The 27,263-nt window shown below is 31.0% G+C and overlaps 1 protein-coding gene across 2 annotated transcripts in view; it reads left to right on the top strand.

Annotated features, from left to right (window-relative positions):
• The window catches only part of LOC145331048 (uncharacterized), a 456,415-nt gene that overhangs the window by 95,695 nt on the left and 333,457 nt on the right, over positions 1-27,263 (top strand). The window contains exon 1 of one of the 2 annotated variants that reach the window (XM_080175664.1): positions 21,678-21,956. The exons of the other annotated variant lie outside the window; for it this stretch is intronic. Within the exon in view, the coding sequence (XP_080031790.1) occupies positions 21,889-21,956 (68 nt within the window). The 5' untranslated portion in view covers positions 21,678-21,888. Of the gene's footprint in view, positions 1-21,677; positions 21,957-27,263 lie in introns of those variants that run through there. 2 annotated transcript variants of the gene reach the window in all.

The raw sequence follows: 27,263 nt of genomic DNA, 5'->3' as shown, positions 1-27,263 counted from the left end.
AAACTTGACTTTCTGTTAACAATAATAGCTTATTATTTATTGTAACGAAAATTTTAAAGGTTTTGATTCAATTTGATGATTCCAACAGATTATGTACAGTCGAACACACTTATATATAGCTTTGCTTTAACAATACTATAATGACTTTAAAAAAACATAACTTATGTTTTTCTATGAACTAATTTGCAAATAGCTATTTAGGTCAAAATTTATAGACCAAAGTTATTCATATCCTAGTTTTAAATACATCAAAAAGATATAAAGGAAAGAGGGATAGATATTTAAAAAATAAATGTCTCTGCTGTAATTATATCAACTTATAATAAATAGCTTTTTTATAATAAAGAAATTTTTCCAGGCTGGCTTCGGAACAGATTAACATCCGGTTGATTAGAACCGATTCTAATTCACACTGAAAATTCATGTATAGCATAGTATTACATAAAATTTTTCATCAATATAATAAAATTATAAAAATGATAACAATTTTATTAGCCTGGTACTAACAAAACTGGTTTTAATCCTATTTTTTTATATTAATATCTGCGGAAAGCTGTCTAGAATATGTTGCAGTAATTAACTATTCCAGTATGTTTATCTATTTCCTTGATTACATTTAAAACAGACGGCCATAATGATTTTTTTTGATTTATAGAAAACAGGGATAAGTCCATGGAAGTTATTGTAAATCTAAAAGAACAATCTTAGTAAAGTAGTAAGGTTTTTAATTGTACACTACAATCTAGTTAACCACTGAACTGATTGAGATCTCCATTGTAAAGAAACTTAATGTAGGTCCTTATTTTAATTGTAAGATTTAAATCTTTACATAGTTTGGGGCTTTTTTCTTGCACCTTCCATCCTCCAATAAATACAGATAATTAAAATACGATTACAGTGTGACTATCAGTACTATACGTCTAAATAGTAAGATATTTTTTTTCTCCATTGTCCTACCCCTGACTCCCTGGACAAAGTTGCATATTTATCGCAAATCTATCTGAAAATTTAAATACTTTATCCCATGGTTGAGGTTTTACTTCGGAATTTAAATGTTATGTAGAGAAGGTACTTTACAACAATCGATATGTAGAGCACCAGATTTTTATGCACTCTAATAAAGTGATAATCGCAGCTGGCAAAAATAACGATACCTCCCAACCACCTCTTTACCCTATCCCCTCCCCTCCTACTGGATGAACAAACTGACCAGTAAATGTTGGCAATAAAAATATTCAACTTTGCAAAAAATTGCGACCATTTTAGCGAATTAACGCGCGGTGCGAAGATTCGAAAGACTATAATTATGATAGCATACTTTCAAAATATAGTTTTATAATTACCATTGAATAATTTGCCATTTATCTTATTTTTACTTCATCAATAAAGATTAAATTTATGAACCTTTGAAATATAAAACAATGTTTATTAAACTAAAAGCTGTAAAATAATATAAAAAAAACTAAAAAGTCAAGAAAATCTGCAAAAAAATTCCAGACCAAATTAAACGCTGAATTAACACGGGTTTTAAAGTTTATTGTCACAACATGAAACTACGGTTTCAAAGGCTTACAAAGGCTATAAAATGCAGTTTTAAACAATAAAAAACTGTCCTAAACCCGACCTAAAAAGCCGCTAGGTTATATAACATTTTCGGCAAACAATTTTCAGACATTACATGTGAAATTTTTACTCTTTGTAAGATTTACACACAAAAATCTTTTTTTTTTCATTTTTTTTGTATAAAATCAAAATAATTTAAACGTGGACTTATGTTAAATATAAATTTTAAGAGCTTCTAAGATTTTGGCACTATTATTTAATACTACTTAGACGTATATCTACCATGCAAAATTAACGCTAATATAATAATATGGAAGCACACAAAATTGAAATATTGTATTTGTATTGTATATAGTCATAATTTCTACATCGATAATATGTCAATCATGACCACTTTTCTTTATCATCAGCAATAGAGTCGACATAATCATTGAAATTGCATATCATGTTAGAAGTTTTAGCTACAATTTCTAAGGCCATATGAAATATTATAAGAATTAGCTATCCTAGCCCAAAAATATTTGTTAACGTATTTGAACATATGTATTAAAAGTTCTCATGTATGATAATTTCATGACAATGTTCTAAGAGAGTAACTGTCCCTCTGACCATACATACTGATACACACAAATTATAGCGGCACAGAGACATACATTAATTGATTAGATTCGCTTTGAAAGCATCTTAAGCTTTTCAATTGGTTTTGGTTTTACATCATATTTTTAAAGATCATTTTAAAACTCAAGTTTACATAGAAATTCTATAATTTTACGTATATAAAACAAATTGCTTTGTACCTAGCATCTAGGGGACAGCGGATTAGATCAGGGAAATAGCCTAAAACCACCCCAAGACATTTATAAAGCTACCTTGAAAAGTATACCCCATTCAGACCAGTATTTTGTGAGATCTTTAGCTTTTGACCTAATAATCCTATTACGTTATATTGTAGAAATAGAATAATAGTTTTGAAAAATATCAAAATGTTTAAAAATAGTTTTGCTACGCTTCCAAGATTATACCTAATCGTTACAGGAATCACAAGAGATCCTGAAATGTTTGAATTAGATAGGACGATCATGACATTATTAAAAAAAATACCAGGCAAGAAAGTCCTCACAAACACAAAACGAATGAATTAAAATCCCTGTCCTCCTGACCGTGTTATATAGTTAAGAAATAAAGCTTCCATACATACTATTTTTGTATAAGAATAGGACAATGGACAATAAAATAATATTTCCCTCAATAATCACTAGCTTTGTAATACATAAGGTACACCCTGAATTATGATAAACTAAGTTACAATTTCTGAGAATCATTGGTGGAAGAGTTTGAACACAGATTAAATAATGGGTAACAAAAATAGTCAATAAATGGTTGTGTACTCCTAATTAAAGTTATTATGAACCGCTTTGTAGAATAGAATCATTGGTTGGAAAGTTTGGCAACTGCTAGCGTGTATATATATAATATATGTAGATTCAATAAAAGTCCCCAAAAGTTATTTGAAAGCATGTTGATAGTAAAAAATTCTAAATATTAAAAAATGCTGTAGGGCAATTTAAATTAACTTTTTACTGTTGTCACATTGTCTTTTTGTTAAGCAGCCTTTTTTCTTTGTATGTTTGTTTTTAGATTTAAATTAAAAATAAAAAAAAGTATTAGGTATACCGACCCCCCCCCCCCTTCAAAAAAAAAGATAGATAACTGAAACTTACATACGACTAATCTGAAGCTTCCATGAATAAACAAACAAATCTTTCCATTTGATTTCACCCTTAGATGTAGAGCAATTTAAAACAAGCGAATTCATTATATGTTTTTGTTAATTTCTGGTTTTATTTTCTCTTTCATTTCTATGTTTTATCAACTTTATTGGCAAGGGAAAATTTCTCTAGAATCAAAAAATAAAATTCAACAAAAGCATTACATAATTTAAATTAATTATCTGTTGTATAATTACTTATCTATAGTTTAAAAATCAATATGATTTTTAAAAAAATATATTGATATATTTGGGCATAAGCCAAAAATAAAATATCATTGCTTTTTTGTTTATTTAAAAAAATATCTTTTTAGAAATTAAATCTACTTTATAACTTTTAACTGTTTGTAAGTTTTCTTTTTATATTAATAAGGCATAAATTTAAATACAAAGCCAGTTATAGGTATTGGAAGATAAAATTTTTTTTTTCCAATTATAGTTTGGAAGATTTTTTAAAAGTCCATTAACCTTTCTCTGTTATTAAGACAATCAATCAGTAAAATGATAAAGGATTAGTAAAACAATAGTTATGCTGCAATTTATGTAATCGTCCTTGTCTACATTATTAATCTAGTTTCAGAGGAAATTGTTATTAACCCTTGAAGTTATCTAAGAAAAGGATAGATGTTCAACAATTCAAATCGATATAAATCATGTAATGCTTTTTTTGATTGTTTTTTTTTTTATTTCTTGTATAGAGGAGTGGGGGGAGGGGTCTAAGTTAGCTTGGGGTGAAGTTACAACATCCAGTTAGTTTGCAAGCTGCTTTTGACTAGTATTTAGTTTTTTTTGTAACTAAAGGTCAACTGGTTTACAAGATATTAATGGATCATACATGTAGTAATTTATTCTATAAGTCCTAGCAAGATATATCTAAACTCATTCTTTTAGGTATATTTGACTTTGGGTACTAGAACAAATTCAACTTTCCAAATTTAAATAAATTTTTTGAATGCATGTCCATGTACATTAAAATGCCCTAGAGTCACTTTCTTTGCAAAAAATTGCCAATACAAGTCTTCTTTACTGGCTCCAGGCCTTCTTTTATTTGTTTATCAAGTACCAGCTGATCTATAATTAATTTTCTCGTATTCATTCGAATCCGGTGGATAGGAACCGGTTCTCATCCATATGAAAAAACTATGTCTTGCATCGTATTATATTCAGCTTTTTACGAATATAAAAATGTACAATCATAAGATGAAACCAGTTTTTTTAGCCGGTGCCTTCGGCACCTCGGGGCTAAAAAAACTAGTTTTAATCTTATAATTGTACATTCTATATCCGCGGAAAGCCGTTTATAATACGATGCGATAAATAACTATTAAAAATTTTGTTGCTTATTTTACTATTATATGTTTAGAGTTAAAATACAATTTCAATAGTTTGTGTTGACTATAAAATGTTTTGTAAAAAGCTTTTTAAGAAATATAATTAGATATTTAACCTCTTTCCCCTCTATTATTTAACTCTAATAGAATAACATCATAAAAACTCAACAAGGAAAATAAAGAAAAAAACAAATTACTGCTTAAGTTTATTTATATAACTGAAATAAGGTCAAAAAATAAATAGTATACAATTAAGTAATAAAATGCATTTAAAATAATCAGATGTTTCAAAATCAAAAGAAAAAAAAACAAGGATTATTATATCCATTTGTAGGGCAGAGGTATGACATTTCATATAAAATGTTTAATTCATCTTTACTAAGAAATCTAAAGAAATAAATCAATTCGACAAAAAATCTTATACAACCCCAATTATTATGAAAGTACTAAAAGTATTTAGGAAAATAAATGAGAGAGCGTTTTTTTTGTAAAACTATATTTTTGTGATTAATTTTGACATTATTTTTAACAGTTTTTATGAAAACTAATCTTGTGGTGTAAACAGATCTATAGTACAGATGTATATACATATAACTACCTCCCGTCCGTTTCCAAGGACCTTTTTCGTCTGCTAGCAATTTGTTTTCTGCTACTTGGCTGTGTCAATATTTTCACAGTATAGGTTGATTTTCAAAGACCCAATTGAGAATCGACGCAAGGTCTTTGGGATAGGGATAGATAGTTATTTAACCCCTTCCCCCTGTAGTGTTTTGCTATAATGTCGTGTATAATTCAAAAGATAAAAAAACAATAGTAACAACCAAAGCAACATATTTATTACCCCGTCCCGGATTTGAAAAATTTTGTTAAAATTTTTGCCCCCAGCCAAAATATGGTTGGTTTATGCATAAAAATGACCCATGCAAAATATTTTTTCTGTAATGCAAAAATTGCGACGGTACAAGCACTGCAAAGTTTTTAAAATCTGCAAAAAACACTGTTTTTATGGCTTTTTTGGGGCTCTTGTACCATCCCAATTTTAAAGATTTTTACAAAATTTCAATTCAAGTGTGTTGATATATACCTGAAATTTACCAAAAAAAATGGGGGCAGTCTCAATTTATAACATATGAAGGTGTAGCAAGTAATCTTCCAATTACAAAATTGTCAAATTGCATACATATATAATAGGATTGGCCCGGATACTTTTTTTTGAGGGATACTGGATATCTGGCTGATTTATAATGCCGGATATCCGGCAAATATATGTTATTTGGCCGGATATCCAGTTATTCGACCGGATATCCGGTTATTTGGCCGGATATCCGGTTATCCGGCCAGATATCCGGTTATTCGGCCGATGTTCTTTTATTCGGCCAGATATCCGGTAATTTGCCCTATAACGATTATCTGTCATTAGAAATCAACCGGATATCCGGTATCCAGCCAAAAAAGTATCGGCCCAACCCTATTATATATGTATGCAATTGTTTCTTCTTTACAGCAAAGTTTCTGATAGATCCAGGGAATGTTTTAGCTATTACCAATTAAATAAAATTAGAGGATCGACCCTTCTCTCAGGTGCCCAAGAGTCCTTTAGGAGCGTTACCGCTAGAAAGTACTATGGAGAAGCTCTTCTTGTGAAAATTAGATAATTTTTAACATTATCTTTTTATGTGTCATTATTCATTGTTTATCTCTGTTAATTTTGTATTGACTTAATGGAAAAAGATGTCTTAGCTTATAAATGATGTTCGGTGCTTTCCCTCAAAGTGTCTTTTGATCACTGACAACCCCTCCCTCCTTATAATAACTTGCAAGGGTCCCTGGTACCCAATATAAACTATCCTAACCTGACCTTATATAATTAAGAAACAAACTAGAAAGTATCCCTTCCTTTTTTCAAGGACGGGAGATGGGGGTGGGGGGGTATGTGCTCGACTTGGCACTTGGGAAACTGGCAATAATTTGCATTAAACTTACGTCTTCAATATATCAAAAACGAAAGCTATAAAGCAGAAGTACCGATTGCAGAGTTGCTACACTTTCTAAACCCTTATTGTTACAGGAATCATCAACCAAAGTTTTAAATCAAAAAATTTAAACTTGCTTAGATTAAATAAAAGAGCTAACCTTTACGGAGTTTGTTCAGACTCGTATTATAGAAAAGATTTGCATTTAATAAGTATCAGAAATAGATGGGACAAAATAGGCCGTTTAATACACTAGTCCCAAAAGTTTGAAAATAACCTTTTCTTATTCGTTGACTTAATAACTTTGGGGACTCTCAATAAATTTTGATGGATTGGTTTATTAATTTGAGTGTTCAATCGTTTCTACCACTAATTTTAATCTACAGAAGGGTTAATTTTGTGTATTATTAATTGGGATGTACATCCATTCATTAGCCATAGTCTTATCCCTTATATCCTTCAGTAACATGTTATTTCTTGTTATGTAATAAAAATAAGACTTTGGGTACAGGGATCTAGAGGGAAAAGACAATGGCTGATAAATTTATTTGTATATCCCATGATGATACACAAACTGACCCTTTTTTGTTGATTACATAGTGGTTGAAACGTTTGATCACTAAACCTAATGAACCAACCAATTAAAATTCAATAAAAGTCTCCAAAGTTGTTGAGCCAAGAAATAAAAAAATGTTATTATAAACCTTCCGGGACTAGTGTATTAAACAGCCCAATGACCCCTCCCTCCCTAGTTATTATTAGACTTGTGATACACTCTTGTATAGTTCAGGGAGGGAGGGGACATTGAGCTGTTTATTAGATTAGTCCCCAAAGTGTTATAACGGTGTTTTCTTACATTTGGGTTAAAACATTGGGGAAATTCAGTAAATTTTATTTGGTTGATTTATTAAGTTGAGTGTTTAAAAGTTTCAACTTCTAGTTTTAATCTATAGAAGTGATAATTTTTTGTATCATTATTGGGGATGTACATCAATTATTAGACATTGTCTTATCCCTTTAGATTCTTGAATAACATGTTATTTCTTGTTATGTAATAAAAATGAAAGTGTTTGGGTACAGGGATCTAGATAGAGAAGACAATGGCTGATAAATGGACGTATAATTATATACCCCATGATTATACACAAACTTACCCTTTATGTTGATTACAATAGGTGGTTGGAACGTCTTATTAAAACAATTAAAATTTCAAACAATCTAAAAAGTTGTTGAGCAAACAAATGAAAAAGTTTTTAAAACTTCGGGGACTAGTGTAATTAACAGCCTATTGTGCTCTGCCTCCCTAGTTATTATTAGACTTTTGGTACACTCTGGTATAATTCAGAGAGGGAGGGGAAATTGGACTGTTTATTTCACTCGTCCCTAAAGTTTTATAATTGTTTTTCTAATTCATTAGGTTAACAACTTTTGAGAGTTTTATTGAATTTTGATTGGTTGGTTTATTAAGTAAAGTTTATAAACGTTTCAACCACCAAGTTTAATCTACAGAAGGGATAGTTTTGTGTATCAAACAAATTTCATACTTATATAATAGAGGTAGGCCAGATACTTTTTTGGCCGGATACCAGATATCCGGCCGAATAACCAGATATCCGGCCAAATTACCGGATATTTGCTAGATATCTGGCTAGATGCCGGATATCCGGCATTATAAATCAGCCAGATATCCAATATCTGTCCAAAAAAGTATCCGGCCCAACCCTATTATATATGTATGCAATTTGACAATTTTGTATTTAGTAGATAACTTGCTACACCTTCATATGTTATAAATTGAGACTGCCCCCATTTTTTTTGGTAAATTTCAGGTATATATCAACACACTTGAATTGAAATTTTGTAAAAATCTTTAAAATTGGGATGGTACAAGAGCCCCAAAAAAGCCATAAAAACAGTGTTTTTTGCAGATTTTAAAAACTTTGCAGTGCTTGTACCGTCGCAATTTTTGCATTACAGAAAAAATATTTTGCATGGGTCATTTTTATGCATAAACCAACCATATTTTGGCTGGGGGCAAAAATTTTAACAAAATTTTTCAAATCCGGGACGGGGTAATATTTATATACAGAAAAAACTAATTGAAAAATAAAACATAGCTATTTAGGTTAAATTTATTGACCAGCTTAATATATATCTTATTTTTTGGATTAGTAACATTTTTAAAGCAATTTTAGACCATTTGAATTGTACAATATTTGTTTGATACTCACCAAATATGCTTTCCCCCACAAAACACAAAGGAAGGAAGAAGATATTGGATGGCAAATTATACTGGTACCCAAAGTTATATAAATATTATATTTTATTCGTTGGCTTAAATACCTTGGGTATATTTATTTATGTCCAAAATTTTCCACCAATAAATAGATCTACTGGAGTTTAATTTATCATTATGAGTGTATAATTTATCGTCCATTGTCTTATTCCTTAAGCGTATCAGGTAAATTTATTATTTAATTTAGGGGAGAGAGAAAGTACTTCTTATGTTATATACAAACATTGTAATGTTTAAAATTTAAAATAGAATAAACTCTTACATACATATGTCCCTATCTTATGATAAAATATGAAGTAATCTTAATAATTGACAAAAAATCAAATTTAAAATTATTTAAATATACTTATAATTGCTATATTATTTGTTGTTTATTGATATTATAAAGTGGATGATAAAATCCACGAAAGCGGGGATTAGTAAATCAGGAGGCAAACGAACATTATCATCAAATATATCTTTTGAAATTTGAGCAAAATATTATATAAATATGTTAAATAGATTGAATATAGGATATTTGTTCTTTTAAACCATAAAAAAACTGCATGCATAATTTAAAATTTTACCAAAAAATTGACTTAAATTGCGTATAAATGAAATTATAGAGTTACTACGCCCCTTATAAAACAATCCAAAATAAAATTAATTCCAATAAAACGTCAAACATTATTTCCCATCTATATGATAGATTAATGGAAGATATATTGATCTTCCTTTAATTAAACTATGTCAAGAGCAATTATATCCCTAATTCATGGAGCAAAAAGCTCATCTTAACCAAAAAATCCGCAACCTTTAGAAAAACTCAACATCAGACCGTTACACAGATTCTGACACAAGCCCCTACTCGTTGTATGGTTCGAATCCCTGCTTTTCCAGTCAAATTGGCGGCTACCACTCTACAATTGGGGCCGGGTATCATTCGGACAGCAGTCTCTTTTCTTCTGATGATTACAGGAAGGCGTTAATATCTTTAATTATAAATGTAGTCTGTTTGTTTGTCTTTCTGTCAGTTTCTTCTAATTTTTTCTGCCAGTTTGTATGTCCTGACTATCTTTTGTTAGTCGTTTTTTTACATAGGTCTGTTTGTCAATTTGACTCTTTCCACGTCTGTTTTTTTCTGTTCATTTGTCTTTTTGTCTATCTGTTTTATTTTGTTTGTCTGTCACTCTGTTTGTCTGTCTGTCTTTAGTTTGTCGATTTGATCGTTTGTTTGTCTGTCTGATTACCTATTTGTAATTTGTATTTCTATTTATGTGTCATTTCGTATTAATTTTCATTTGTCTGTATGTAATTTATTATGCATTTTGACTCTTAGTAAACCTGTCTTTATGTTTATCTTATTTAGCTATAAATCTATTTATTGACGCCCTAAAAATTGTAGATCCTCTGATAATGATGGCGACTACAAGCTTCACTATAAGCTGACCCATGCTAATAGCTTTGATACAGGACAGTTTTATATAATCAATAGTATATGGTGTAATGATATTGGACTTGAAGCGTTACGATTGGCACTTCGTCGTTTGGGAGCTAATTTTTTCAAAAATCAACCGCGTCATAACTAAAGACTTTTTTGTTGTTCCTCTTGCAGCTAGACAGTAATAGTAGGAGTAGGGAGTATGTCTTGGCTTAAAACCTGCGCAACTCATTACCATGCACAATTAAGACTTCAAGACAATGGTCGTGTAGTCAAATAAATAGTTGTCGGCAATATTTGGGTAGTAAAATAATCTAACTTTATTTTCTTTCAATTTTAATTTGAACATTGCTCCAAAATGAAAAATACCTTGCCCCTACAACAGGCAAACCCCAATATACTTATCCTTAGGACTTCCAGACAAATGTCATTAAATAAAACTATCATGAATGCAGGGTTTACAAGTTCTGACCCCAGTTTCCCAGCGACATCTGATGATGAGAATAGCGACGACACGGACAAACAGAGTCAACTGACAGGCATATTCACAGTCGAAGAGCGATTTTAAAAAAAAACCTAAGTCGGTCCCTGCAAAAAAACTACCAACATGTTATTTTAATAATTTATTTTTACATCTGCGTCTACATCCCTATAGGCCTGTAGGGGCACTTGAGGAAGTGGGGGAGTTAAAGTGATTTTTTATTAGTAATGATTTCTTTTGGGAGTGTTGTGGTACCATTACCCAATATATTCATAAATCTTCCCAAGGACCAATGAGAAGCTTCTCTGTAAAGGAGAATCATAGAGGTACAACAGTTAGTTATATTACTTTTATGTAAGGATAAAGTGGTGTTTTCCACTTCTTTACTGTGAATTCTCTTCTCTTTACAGAAATAGAAATCCCCTACAGGGTGTCCAAAAAACATCGCAGAAACCAAGGATAATATTATTTAAAATTGAAAGATCTTTAAGAACTTTTATTTCAGGCAAAAAGCAATCAATTAAAGATATTTAAATAGAAAGAAAAAAAAAATTTAATAAACTTTAAAAATCCTCAAACAAAATAATATAAAAATGTTCAGAACACATTAATGAGGCAATGAAAAGAAAAATATCAGACCCTGATTATTTACCTATGGATATGGTTAAAGCTATTGCAGGAAATTTTAAATAAATATAACATCTTTAATATCTCTTAAACAGCGTGTCTACAATAAAAACTCTTAAAGAAGTGCAGAAATATGAATATAAATTTTATAAGTAACCAATATATGTATGTGTCTAATATTAATCAAATATTATTAGACCACCACAGAGCCTATGTTATGTTTCCAAAAACAGAAAACACAATCGTATCAGCGTTTATTGAGATCTTAAGCTTCAGACAAAAAACTTTACTACCTTCGACATGGAAGATTTACTTTAAATAAAGAAGGGTTTTAATATTTTAAAGTCATTTGACATTAAGAGAGATTAATAAAATAGAACCATGAAATCTTCTTCATAAACAGTCTATTTTAATCCAATTAATAGTCTCTAAGGAACGACCTCCGAGGTCAGTAAAATAGCTTAAAACCACCACTAGACATTTATAAACTTTCCTTAAAGTACAACAAGTTTGGAACCACATTTTCAAATTTCAGAAATGTTTAAATTCAGAAAAAAAAACTTCTATCTATAATACAAAGTAGAACGATGTCTGTCTGTCCGTCTGTCCGTCTGACCGTCTGTCCGTCCGTCTGTCTGTCTGTCCCTTAAGATCTCGGTAACCACTGAACCGATCGGATTCTACTCTTCAGGGTATCTACCTATTGGTCCTGTGGTGGTTTTAAGCTATTTTCTCGGGGGGTGAGACACCCACAACCCCCCCAAAAACCAAAAAATCCCCCCCCCATTTTTTTTTTTTTTTTTTTTTTTTTTTTTTTGAAGGAGTTTCCATGGTCCTTTATGGTCTCTCGCAATAATTTTTTTTTATCACCTCTTGGGCAAAGCCCCTAGAGGCTAGGGGCGAAGCCGCTAGTACTTTATATAATAGGATATAATATTTGTTAAATGAGTTAAAATATGGGTGAAATTTTAGGAACTGTTACCCCACTATTAACATTCTGAAAGTAATTTTGCCTTTTTATGATCACTTTTGTAATTAAAACTTATGTATTGTCATTATATCGTTAGCCATTAAGTTATAACAAGAACAATTATATAAAAAAATAGCCTAACGATTTTTAAAAACTAAATCGAATATTATATGGCGTTGATCGCAAATTTTAAAAACATTTTTTATTGCTTGGATTTTGATCATTAAAAGGCCCAAAACTATTTTTTTCACAGTTAAACGAATCATACAGACAAAATATATAATATTATATATAATAGCTTCGCTACTTAAAATAGAAACGTTATATATTATGTAAAGGTCTTAACGTGACATTCGATTTTTCCCTGTTTTTTTTGTTAATTTTCATTAATTAGTGTTATCCGTATTGATTTTGAAGTTAAGTGCGCAGCTACTCTAGAATTATTTGTGTAAGACTAATTTAAAAACTTAATCAGGGAGGGAGGGAATATTGAAATGCATAATACTGAGGTGGATTCTTAAATCTAATCGATTAGTGGGGCAATTTTTTTAAAGAATCCACCTAGGTCTCAAAGCTTTTAATACGTTACTTTAACCTTTTTTAGAATATTAATTGGTCTTAGTAATTAGAAGTTTCCTCCATTAAGTTAATCTAGTTAAGGGGTAATTTTGTTTATCATGTATGTAAGGGTATGTAAAATGTACAGCAATTTATCTTACGTTGTCTTATTCAGCTTGATACCCTTAGTTTGAATAGACATTTGTCAATCTTGATTATTTAAAAGATTTAATGACTTTTATGAAATATGAAAATAATAATCTTGTCGCTTCAAGCAAAAAGTAAAACAGTTAAAAATTTAAAGTATTATTATCAATTAGCATAATTTGTGGAGATAAATGAAGTTAAAGGGATCGTAACGTGTTTTTTTAAAAGCACTTAAAATTTTTTTGTGGAGGAGGGATTGTTGACCTTATCCTCCCCCCTCTCCCCTTCAAACAAACTAATACCTGCCTTGGACCAATACTAAGCTTTCATTACAATTATAAAATGATCATTCAAGCTGTTTGTTGAATATTTTTTTAAATGCCTTGGTACTTTTTCACATTAAACAATATTTTTAAAAACATGCTTTTCTTAAAATGTTCTAGTTTAAAATAAGGAATATTCATTTTTTTCATGTATAATTGAGAATTTTCAAAATTAACTAGATGATGTGCTATTGTTTGAAATCAAGGCAAAGGGGATTCAAATTCACTTTAAAAGATACACTTGTAGGTTTGGGATCATTTGGAGCATTGGACCATTTTAGAATTTTAGAAGAAATAGCAATTAAAAAATAATTTTTGATAATTTTTATATTACAAAGATTTCTTTAATTCCATAAGATCTCTAAAATTCTCAGATCTCAAAATTCTCAAAAATGTTTGTCCCTGTGGCTGGCTTTGTGCTCCAATTATTGTTGTAATCATTCTAGATCTAGTAGCAGTGTAGCCACCTTTTTAACTGCACACTATAATCACTGTGTTACACAAATCAACAAAAATTTAAGATAAAGATATTATTGACTCGCGACTTTAGCCCATCTGTAGCAATGGTAACATTCATATTCTTACCTAAGACTTAGTTTAGTTTAGTAGCACACAGTGTACCACTAAAGCTATGATAACATTCATATTCTTACCTAAGACTTAGTTTAGTTTAGTAGCACACAGTGTACTACTAGAGTTATGGTAACATTCATATTCTTACCTTAGACTTGTTTAGTTTAGTAGCAAATAGTGTACTACTAGAGCTATGGGAACATTCATATTCTTACCTTAGACTTATTCAGTTTAGTAGCACACAGTGTACTACTAGAGCTATGATAACATTCATATACTTACCTTAGACTTGTTTAGTTTAGTAGCACATAGTGTACTACTAGAGCTATGGGAACATTCATAACAAAACAATGAAAGACATAAACAATTTAGGGATTTAGGAATTAGAAGTTGAACCAAAAATTGGTTTTAATTAAGTTGTCTGTCATAATGGTCTATATTTTAGTTTGATATAAATGTTAGATTAAATGCCAATATTTAAATTTTAGTATAATAAGTATTTTTTTCAAATCTAAAATACCTTTGACTTTTGTCCACTTTAAATTTTAAATATTACTTTTCTTTTAACTTCTGGTGGAAGAAATAAAAAGTAAAAATTTTCGTGAATGCTAAAAAATCTTGTTGGTCACACAAAAAATGCGAAAATGACCATCTTGGATAGCTGGCTAGCAGGATAGCAAGATAGAAATCTGGATAGCAAGATAGAAAGCTAGGGAAAATTTAACACAATCAAGTATATTAATTGGATAATTGAAGAACAAAGAAGAAAGTGTTTAGTGGATTTTTTATTCTTTGCAAATTAAAAAACATGTTCTTTAATTTTTAAGATCAATCAAATTTAACAATTCTTACAATTATTGATAGGAGAATTTGTACAACCCATTTAAGATTTAATATTAAATAGAGGCCAACTAATAAAAAAAACGTGTTATATAGTTTTAAGAGACCAGTATGACCTACAACAGCCCCTTCCCACCCCACTGCTAATGTAAAACAAAAATCAAAGTTGGCGTATTTTTTTTCGTAAATCATCATGATTTTTCTAGATTTTAGATTTTTAATTACATTCTGAAAGGTTATTTAAAAAAAAAACAGATTAAAAGTCAGTAATCCACCATGTTTTCTCTTTTGTTGGTTTAAAAACTTTGGATACATTTATGACATCATTATATCGTCCTTTGTCTTATCACTTAAGATCCCGGGTAAATACTTTAATTTATTGATTATATTTATCCCTATATTTTTGTGCCATTTTCTCTTTTTAAAGAAAATAAGTGAGAAATTTATTTATATTATTTCTTTGTTGAAGCCTGTATAATTTCCTTTATAAAAGTGCCAATTTTCAAGCCTAGAAATTTCATTTTTTGTGCTTTCTCTCAATTCACTTCATGATAACAAAAATGCCCCCCCCCCCCCTTCTTTTTGTTTTGTAAAATAGATTATACATAAAGGGGACGTTTCTATAACCCTGTAAATAATATAACCTAACCTAACCTAACCCAACCTAGGGTAAAACACTAATACGATTACTTTCACTAAACTTACCCCTTTTTAAATTTTCCAAAATAATGGGATCGAGGTTTCTGTGATCACCTGGCACTTTAGGGAAAACCACCCTTTTAAAATTTTCTTTTGTTACTTTAAAATTTAAAAATAAACCAACAATGATAGCAAAATGAGCAAGGTTAAAGGGATTGAACAATAGAAGAAATATAATCACCCAACTTAGTCTAGTATTTAAACTGAAACTTTTTAAGTGGTTTGGTAAAGAATTGGTTATAGATTAACCAAATTAGTCCTCTCCTTCCCTGTAAAGTATATATTTTTTCCATCAATAAATAAATTCATAAGCTAGATATTTCTATTTATATATATGAAATTTTAAAATTGTTAAAAACAGAGGAAATATTATATCAGACAGGGTTATGCAGGCTTGTAAACCTATAGGGACTAAGTATTGCCGAATTTATTGACAACTTTTTTTTGTTGAATTTCTAAAGATTTTTAGTAGCGAAGCTACTCTATAATTCACTTTGTCCGTCCGTCAGTCCGTCAGTCCGTAACGCTATGGGGGAAATGGGATTTACTCAGCTCCTATAAAAGATAGAAAGCTGAAATTTTTTGACAACATTCCCATCATTAAGGAGCACAATTAAGTATAAAACATCGATGGCAGTAGGACCGCTTTTTAGCAGGTTTTATGCTATTTTTGTATTTTTCTCATTTTTCTCCATATCTTCAGTGTTTATGGTGCGATTTTCAAAATTTTTTCAGTTATATATATCTAAATTAAATTTCCAGTCGTTTAAAGAAAACATCTATGAAGGTCAGACTACCTTTAAGCAGGTTTTAGGCTATTTTTGTATTTTTCACATTTTTCTCCATATCTTTGGTGTTTATGGTCCGATTTTCAAAAATTTTTTAGTTATAGATATCAAAATTAAATTTCCTGTCCTTTAAAGAAAACAACTATGACGGTCAGACTGCCTTTCAGCAATTTTTAGGCTATTTTTGTATTTTTCACATTTTTCTCCATATCTTTGGTGTTTATGGTACGATTTCCAAATTTTTTTCAGTTATACATATCAAAATTAAATTTCTTGTTGTTTAAAGAAAACAACCATGACGGTCAGACTTCCTTTTTGCAGGTTTTTGGCTATTTTTATATTTTTTTAAAATTTTCCCCCATATCTTTGGTGTTTTTGGTCCAGTTTTAAAACTTTTTTGGGATATCATTATCAAAGTAATTTTTCCCATTGTTATGAGCATCTTTTATGTAATTTACTTTGACCGTCATCATTATACAAATAAAACAGGGTTTCGTGTTTGTTTTCTCCAATAAATCAATCAATAAATACACTTCAAATCTACTTGTACATATTACCATCCATGATTTTATTTTTTATGCTTCGCTACTTATGGATGTTGTCATACTTGTTATTTTCTATTTTGATGTTGCTTAAAACCATACCATAGCAATAAATAAGGATTATTTAAAAGTGAAGCTACTCTATAATAAGGTTAAAAGTCCCTTTATAAAATCAAATTACATTTTACAATTACGTCTTTTCTTTTTTTAATTCATCACAAGCATTAAACGGTTATAATCAATTGTAATAGATGAATATATTTTTTTATTTAATATTCTTCTATGATTAGTTATGGATGAAATTGTTCTTGTTGTATCTCCATCCTTTGCTCTAAAATTAGAATTTAATTGTAACCGCTAATAATTACTCAAAAAATGCAATTGTTGGAGCGCTTCTACTAGATAACTAGGATATTTTAATGTTTTAGTTCTTGTGTCTGATTTAAGAATATGAGAATAGTTATTTCTCGCATCGTATTATAAACGGCTTTCCGCGGATATAGAATGTACAATTATAAGATTAAAACTAGTTTCTTTAGCCCCGAGGTGCCAAAGGCACCGGCTAAAAAAAACTGGTTTTGATCTTATGATTGTACATTTTTATATTTGTAGAAAGCTGGTTATAATACGATGATAGACATAGTTTTTTCGTATGGATGAGAACCGGTTCCTATCCACCGGATTCGAATGAATACGAGAAAATTTAGTATATCAACACAAGATTGGAATAAATTTCGATATGTCAACATTAACTACTTTTGTATAATCTCAATTAGTCGACCAATTTTTACAAGGACTAAGCAGTACCGTATAACAGTTACTGTTTTTTCCTCTAAAATTTTGAAGATTTGTTGTTATGGCTACGCTATTCAACGTCAGAATCATCCTTGTTTATTTTCTATTATGCAACTTAAAGTAATAAGAAAAGTTTCCTAAAAATAAATTTTCTAAAATTTTAAATAAATTTCTTAATTTAGATATCCTTTTCTACAGGCTTACAGGAATTAATCAATGATGGATAAATTAATCTTCCTCCAAAACAAAAGATAAAAACTGTGATTATCATGTTTTAAAAAAGTAATTGTTCTTATAACACTAAAGGACAGAAAAAAATGAATGTTTACATTTTCTGAGAATATTTTTCAATGCTAAATAAGGAAAAAAAGAAATGAAGAAAAAAAGAGAGAAATAGACATAGAGAGAATGATTTTAAAATTGATTATTATAAGCAATTAAAAAATAGTTGAGAAATTTTGCAGCTGTACTAATGATCTTAGAAAAAGGGTTATGTCAATGAAAGTTTAATTAATCAATCCTCTAATTTCTAATTAAAAATTGCTTAAAGATATTTTCATAATTATATATAAGAAAATCTGATTTTTTCCCATCCATAAATAAATATTATATCATAAAAGTTCTATCTCAAAAAGTTAAATATAATAAAGTAAAAGGATCTCTGTCTGTCTGTCTGTCTGTTTGTGTGTCTATCTGTCATTTTGGTTTATAACTAATTACTATTTTTTTAAAATCTAACAAAAAATAATCCCCAAACCTCTCTACCATATATCTTACATCACGAAACCTTTTAAAACTAACAAATATAAACGACGATATTTGAAAATTAAATCATATGTTAATACTGTGGCGTTCACAGAGTTTTGTCATTGTGTGAGAAAAAAACTATTTATTAACAAACCCCTAATCCCCTTCCGCACGCTTATGTTTTAAACGATGTTATATTTATTTAAATTATTTTAGAAGAAGTTTCAGCAAACACAGGAAAATTAAACTTAATGATTTAATATTTTTTACAGTATGGCTTTGAAACAGATTCATATCCGCAGAATTAGAACCTATTACTATATAGCTAGTTATATCTTCACTATTTTCTTCGCCTTTAGCTCAAGGGAGGGCGGAGAAGAAAATAGCCTAAAACCACCTTAGGACATGCTTAATGCTTTCCTGAAAAGTAAAATACATTCGAACCAGCATTTCTCGAGATATTTTGTATCAGACAAAATAATCTATTTTATATGCTAGGATATAAAATCAATACGATGTTTGTTTATCTGACGTTAAAGTCTTAAAAGTGACTTGACTGACCGATGTGTTCTTTTATGAAAAGCTTATTGAATTCTTTGAATAAACGGTAAAATTTAACCCAATAATTGACCCCGTATACCCTGCTAGACTTGTATGTATTGTATTGACATACATTAGCGTCGACAACATGGGATTTACCTACGTAATACATTGCTTTTAAACCTATAAAAGAAGAATGGATTTAGTATTACTTAAATCTTCTTACACCAGGTCATCACATACTTTAACAAAGTGAAACTTACAGCTGGCTAAAATGTCGATCCCCTTCATCCACTCTATTTACCCCATCACCTCCTCTCCTACTGTATGAACGAACTGACCAATAAGTGATATCCATGTTAGCAACCTAAATTGACGACACGAAGACCAAAATACATAACTTTTGCACCACGTCGTTTCCCTGTGACGTCATATTCTTCATCTCTTTTTTAGGGATTTCCTCCTCTCGTATCCCTCATTTTATGACGTCACAGGAAGACGACGTGGTGCAAAAGTTATGTATTTTGGGCTTCGTCAATTGACGACAATTTCCCCCCTGTCATAATATCCACGTATATTCTATTTCCATTAAATAAAGCTTATTAACATAATATTATAAGTATATGTTCATATAATATAATAATACCGACGTGTAAGCTAAACTGGGAAGTGTGCAGAGGTCAATATGTGTTGCCCCAATTATCTCTGAAAATGGCCGCACTGCCTTTGATTAAAGCGAATCTGCTCTACAAAAATTAAGTCCGTTTGTCTACGTGTTTAATTTAACTATAGATTTGTCATATAGACATAAATATAGATAATAATAATTTTAAACCTAATCAAATGTAAAATAATAATTATTGATACAAAAGTATTGCTATTCTGTTATACTGTAATTACCAGGGATATAAAGGGAAAGTACAATGGAGATACATTTCTCTTCTGTACAATGAATAGTAAAGTGAATACGGGATTAGTCCCTTTCGTAACATCGCCCCATAAGGGGCGATTCGTCGTATTTTTTAAAATGCCTTTTTATAGGTTATTTTAGGTAAGGGTTAGGTTATATTGGGTTAGGTGATTGCCCTACAGGGTTAGGTTATTGGCCCCGCAGGGTTAGAGCCCCCCGCAGGGGCTAGAAATAGGAGAAAAGCTACTGTGAAAAATACGAAGAATCGCCCCATAATGTGCGATGTTACGAAATGGACTATACCCGTGAATACTCTTTTATAGTTTATAATTATTAGATTTTAAAGGGAATTAATAAGAAACCGTGTCTACAAAACTTTTTGTAAAAAAGAATAATTTAAAGTTAATGTCTTCTTCCTCCCTTTCTGTAAATAAAACGTATGTAAGAATAGTTTCGCCTAAACTTGATATTATAGTCCTTGTTTTTTGGTCCGTCTTTGATGATTTTTCATGGAAAAAATTGTGTAAATGCGTGAATAATAATATTCAAAGAAGTTTATATGAAACTGTAAAAAATAAACTCTTATATAGTATTTAATATTCTAATTAGCTGATATGTGATCGATAGAACATTACGATTACTATACATAATAATAAATGACATTGTGTTAAAAAAATAACTAATCAAAATTATCATAATTAATATATTTTGTAATTATCAGATAATTCAAACGTTTTTTTAAAAGAATACCTAAGTTTAGCTAAATTGATGATTAATTTCTGTTATGTTTTAACTCTATTACACAATTAGGGAATCTCATTTTTTGTTTGTCTGACTCAATTTTGTAAATAATGGTTCTACAAAATGGGACAGTACTAAAGTAACTGAACCAGTTAGGGAGTTGAATCCATTTTTATAGAAGCAGAAATATAATCTATGATTATGGTTTGGACCCTCTAAAACTGTAATCTACCCTTCCACTTTCCCCTCTCTTGGTGAAGATATCTTCAACGCTGATACGATTTTTGAAATATAAGATTCCACTTTTGTCTCTCTTGTTGAAGATATCTTCACCAAGAGAGGCAAAAGTGGAATCTTAAATTTCAAAAATCGTATCGGCGTTGAAGATATCTTCACCAAGAGAGGGGAAAGTGGAATCTTACATTTCAAAAATCGTATCGGCGTTGAAGATATCTTCACCAAGAGAAGGGAAAGTAGAATCTTACATTTCAAAAATCGTATCGGCGTTGAAGATATCTTCACCAAGAGAGGGGAAAGTGGAAAGGTAGATTACAGTTTAAAGGGTCCAAACCATAATCATAGTTTATATTTCTGCTTCTATAAAAATGAAATCAACTCCCTAACTGTGAACATACGTGTAAATGTGTGACAATTATATTGCACCAGGCTTTCTCACCTAGATATCATTAACCTTTTAGGTAGGTTTAATTGACTAGCAGCTGCGCTTAAAGCCTCTAGGAATCTACTTAAAAGCAAACATTATGTCCAAATAAACTTCATAATAACGAACTTACAATAATTTATATATACGGCTGCTTCACTTATAAAATTACGACCACTTGTCTTAGGAATCATCATTAAAGTATTTGAATAATGGAATGATATTCTCTAAAATTATGCCTAAAGTTTGCAAAAATACTCAAGCAGGGTATAAACTGCTTTTACGGTTACGCATATAAATTCGGTCAGACGACACAACTTCATCAATTTAGCTTTTAAAAGAAAGTTTAAAATAAAGTTTTATTTTCGCTATAGAACTGGAAAAAATCCCCGAAATCACCGATTCAAATCAAGAAACCGGCAATGGCGGCAAAAAAGATAAGAAAAAGCTTGGCAGCAGCAGCGAAAACAGCCACAAACGTTCAACAGCCGAAATTGAGGGAAAAAACGGGCGGCGGGCTAATTCAGAGTCGGCGACGGCTGCACCAGGGCCTGAGATAACTGGGGAAGGAAAGGCTAATCGCCAGAGCGCCGATATGGAGAGTGAGATTGAGTCGGCACTGTCCGAGCTTAACTTTGAGGAGATAGATGCATCAACTGAAAGGTATTGTCTATAAATCAACACTAAACCCAATGATTGAATAAATTGATCTGCTTGTTCAGATTTTTTTTCCGTTGCAGGGTTAGAAATTTTGTGTTGTTCAACCACTACTTATGTGTAATTTACTATAACTTGTTACTAAAAATATCTAAAACTACTCGAGTTTAATCCTGCAATCCTCTACAGGTTTTAGGCTGTTTTTGTTTAAAAGTATTATTATGAACTAATTAAAATCACAAAACTTCTACCACATAAAAAATTCACGAAACCTTTCTAATTGAAAAATTGAAAATTTATATTCAAAACTGAAAATTGATCTTATAATAAAATGCAATAAGCTTTTCTGAAGCAAATTATTTCATACTAATTATTTATTATTATTTTTAGGTAAGTTTACTATTGGTCCTGGGATGGTTTCTAACTATTTATTCACTAGAAAATGTAAACATCAAAAAAGGTTTTAAAGACATCTGTTTGCTGATATTGAAATATTTTTTTTATGTTTCTGTGGAAAATTTATAATCAAACATTTACGATACATGTGTTGTTAAAATGGTTTTATCCAACGGAAAGAGTTAAATTATTGGCCAAAAAGAAAAAATGTAATTCAACGCTTTAAAAATATTAACAATTTGATATTTAAAGATTTTACAGCTAGATTTTTAAAAAATAGCGCAGCTACTCTGTAATTAGGGTCTATCCGGTAGTCCGTTGTTTTGGGGTGCAGAAAAGGGCAAGTAAGGACGCCCATGAAATAAGGGTTTCAAAGATATGTGGGGGGTAAATATCCATTTACTCCCCCGCCCCCCCCCCCCCCCTCCTCTTGAACATCTAGGATGGAAGGCCTACCTAAATTCAATGTTTAAGTTTGTGTTGATACCCCTTTGCATCAACATCTTGTTTATTTAGGGATTTCTAAAAAAAGTTAATTAGTTATATAAAAATTACAGTAAATTTAATTTAACAACCTTAATGTCATTTTATTCATCCTACCAAAATTTTTCAATGTATACCGTTTTCTATCGAAAATTGTATAACGGTGCTTTGTTGTTGTTTTTTTCTTCATATAAATTTTTGCATTGTTTTGCTACTAATGGATATACTTGTCATAGTTTTCTTATTAAAATTTTTATTATGATTACGAATTTAGTATTTCATGCTATTGTGCGATAATTTGTAGATTTGTGAGCAATAATTGCATCTAAATTTTCGTACATTTTGTATCTTTTGATAAGATTTTTAGGATCATTGGTGCTTTCACTCAAACCTTTTACTCGATGCTGTGAGTATTGGTGCAAAAAATATGACGTAACAAAAAAAAATTAGCCAATGAGAGTCCACTATAAATTTTACCATTGGTCAATAACGGCCTCTCATTGGCTATTTTTTTGTTACGTCATATTTTTTGCACCAATACTCACAGCATCCTTTTACTCAAACTACAGCCCCCTTGCCATATCTTTTTATTCTATAAATATATTCTAACCTCATAGGGGGAAACTAACCCTTCCTTGCCGTATCTCTACGGGATACTATCCCTGTGGGGCTGTTCTACTTTAAAAAAAACCTAACCTGTAAAAGGCATCGCAAAATTTCCACTTCGATCCAAATGCGATATGAGGGAAACATCAGTAATTATGGTTAATGAAATAAAAACTATTTATAAGAAAAAAGATATAATTTGATTATATTGTACAAATATTTTGTGTTCATTATTGGTCATCATTTTATAATAATTCGTAATAGGTCACCTTAACATTAAAGCTACAAGGATAGGACAACGGACAAATAAATAATTTCTCCAAATTAATTTGTTTAAAATTTTTCTATGGAATATGTTAAACATTGAGAGGAAGAAGGGTTTGTAAATCTAGTAAACTATCATTGTACTGTAAGCACTGACTAAAGAGATAATAAATAATAAATATACATTCTCATTTTGCACATAAAACTTGTACGCTTCTAAAGACAGAATTGTACAAACAATAGTTAATTTTCAGTTTACCTAACCCTCTATCCCTAACTTTTATAAATAATAACAAATCAGTTATTATGTTTGACTTTTATTACAAAGATTTTTGGACTGGGTTCAAAAAATATTTTAAATTCTATTTATTATTTTTATTAAAACTATTAACCCTTAACAGTCGGGGGGGGGGGGGGCGTTGAACGCCCCCCCCATCCGGTTTTTTCTATCTCATTTTCTGTGTGTGAAAGATAAAGAGCCCAAACTGCTTGAATTTTTAAGTATGGGTATGACACATAACTGAGAGTTGGAATTTTTTGAATATCTCCATCCTGGCGGGCACAGGATGCCAGCAAACCTGGCAGGGTCATCCAGGTAAAGAGCAAAAATATTTTTTTCACTAAAACAAATCATTTTATCATACCAAATTACTAAAAAATCCTCTAGTAGTACATCCTTATATAAAATACAGGTGTTCAAGTCACTTTCGGGTTCCAGGTATGATCCTCCAGGTCCTGATCCTCCAGGTCTCCAGAAATCTTTAAAAGGCTCCTGTGGCCGCAATTTTTGATCTAGAGACTTCAAATTTTAAACTTAAGCTTTTCTGACATGTCTACATAACGTATTAAAATTTCATGAAGATCCGCCGCCGTTTTCCCGCCGACCGCCGACTGCGGCGGCTGGCAGCTGCCAAGTACAGCTGCGGCCGCTGAAATTTATATTTTGATACTTCTAATGTAAAATTTACATAAAGATAAACATTTTCTGGAAAAAAATTTTTCTTCTAGCTTCAAAAATAAGAAAAATAAGCCGTTTGAAATTTTTAAGTAAAAAAAGACCTAAAACAAAGGTTGTTAAATAAAAGGGTGAAGGAAGCGAAAATTGACTTAGACCTATGAAAGGTCGGAAATTCATTATCAAACAGGGGACTTGCACAAAAAAAAATTAGCCCTCTAGCTCTAATAGGAACTGAGATAATAAGGGGGGGCGTTGAACGCCCCCCCCCCCCCCCGACCGATTAAGGTGCGGTTAGGGGCCCGACTGTAAAGGGTTAAGCTTTCTTTAACAGAACGTTATATAAAGATCTTGATTAATTTTATTATGTCTATATTATCGCCAAGAGAGATTTTAAAAGGGGTCATTGGAAAAGCTATTGGAAATTTTATTTTTAATTGGGGGTAAAATTAATTAATGTATGTATGTATTTCTGACTACTATCATCGCCCGTTAGACCTTGCGTGAAGTCATAACTTCTTAATTCGGTTACCTTAAAAAATAGCGAATAAATTGTTGTTAAAAAATCAACTCTTATTGGTTTTACTCAAAAAGTTAAAGGTTTATGTTAATTAAAATGTTAAAAACGGCTGCGCTAATATAGTTTCTTTTTACTGTATTTCTGATGTGATTTGTGAAAGATTTAGGCTATTTTAAAGTCTTTTTGCTAACATTTAATATTTGCAGTTTTGTGTTTTAACTTTGAATATACTATTGATTGATTTGTCCATCAAGTTTCAGAAAGGTTAACCTTTCAGTGTATGGAGCGAAGCTACTCTATAAGTTATGCCTTTATTCAAGACAATTAGTCTTAAATCAAAATTAGCGAGCACTGTCAATAGAAATTTGACTATAAATAAACTTTAAAACAAACCCCAAACATATTCTACAGGTTCAGTTCAGTTCAGTCGCGTCTCTCTTTTGGACTGTGGAGTCCAGAGAATACGGCCACCCTGCTCCTCCATGAATTCCTCCATTCTACAGGTTATTAGTCTTTTAATTTTAAAAAGCAGGAACCTTTAGACAATGGACGAAAAATTTATATATAAAACTTTGGATACCATATAATTTACATATCAATGTCCATTTCTTCTCTGTACAAGAAGTCATGTAATAAGCTTTTTTTAAGAACTTCTTAAAAGATTGAAATACTAAAACTATAGATTAGGTATACATCAATGGAGAATAAATAAGTCTTCCAATCAATAAAAGTCATACCTTAGCTGTAGTTTGGTAATGCACTTCAACCTATGTCGACAGAATACAGAATATTTGTAAGACTTAATTGTACTATTAATTGGTAAAAAATCACCAAACCTATACATTTAAAAATTTGTTAGAGGTTTCGTGTAAAAAAAATAGTTGTTCAATGTTCATGTATTATTTTTCTATCTATCCACCTATAAATTCAATAATATACAGGGTGGGGCAAATAAGACCGGACAAACTTTAAACGGCCATAGCGCCAAAACTACTTTACCAATCAGGACGTTTGACCACACTATAAAAAGCTTAGGTGATAATCTTTTAGCACAAAAAAAATCTTTGGACGAAGATGGACGTGTACAATGAGCTGGCCGCGCATATGTTAAACAAGGCAGATTCCAAATGCGCCGGTGGTTTAATCTGGATTCTCGACTAGGGCCCACTAAATCTGACCTCAGCCTATCTTTAGGTGAGGTAGAGTTATGCAACTTGCTGGGGTTACTGTTAGATACATAAGTAAGACACTAGAAAAGACTAGAGCTCTCTATCTGAAATTGCTTGGCCGTAGTACTCTAGCAAAGTGAAACGGCGCAGATTTTTAGATGTAAAAAAAGTCAAAAACCGTGAAAATTCGTGGAAATTTCTCGGTTCTTGACTCCAGGGTCCCATATTGAACATTAAAACTCATTTTAGAATATGGGTTGCGCTTATAACCCTAGCTGAAACTTCATGCCATTTCCAAAAGGGTAAAGAACGTCGTTCTAGCTCAACTGTGGTCCAAATAAGAGCCTCCGTGTATTAGGGTTTCTTGAAAGTTGGGTGAATTTGGATCCTGCGGTTACTCACGTTCCTAAGGAAATGTGGCCTCCCAGCAGCCCGATCTTAATTTAATGAACTTTTGGGCCTAGGCTACTTTGAAGCATGCACCAATAGACGTGCCCATACCACAAAGACCTCCCTCATTGCCACTATCATGGAGAACTATGCCAGCTTGGACAGGTACATTTTGACCTGGACCTGCCGGCGGTTGAGGAGGCGGGTAGAGGCGGTGATTAAGGCTGGCGGCGATTTTATTAAATAATCTACTAGTCATATACCCATTTTGCTTGTCAGTTTTTAAAATTCAATAAAATCTTTAAAATTGACGATTTTATGTTCATTTCTTTAGATGTTAGAATTTGTCCGGTCTTATTTGCCCCACCCTGTATGTATATATTATATATTTCTGTTTGTCTAGCTGTCTGTCTGTATGTGTGTGTGTTTGTCTTTGTATCTGTTTATCTGTCTGTCTGTCTGTAATGAGTAATTCCATCTTTCTATATTTGTATCTATCTATCTTTCTTTCAATCATAATAGCTATCTTT

Source organism: Acartia tonsa, chromosome 11 (genome assembly GCF_053477335.1).
Source record: "Acartia tonsa isolate MP-2025a chromosome 11, ASM5347733v1, whole genome shotgun sequence".
Lineage (NCBI taxonomy): Eukaryota > Metazoa > Arthropoda > Copepoda > Calanoida > Acartiidae > Acartia > Acartia tonsa.
Note: the sequence above shows the minus strand (reverse complement) of the source record. Positions and strands in the feature narration are given on the sequence as shown.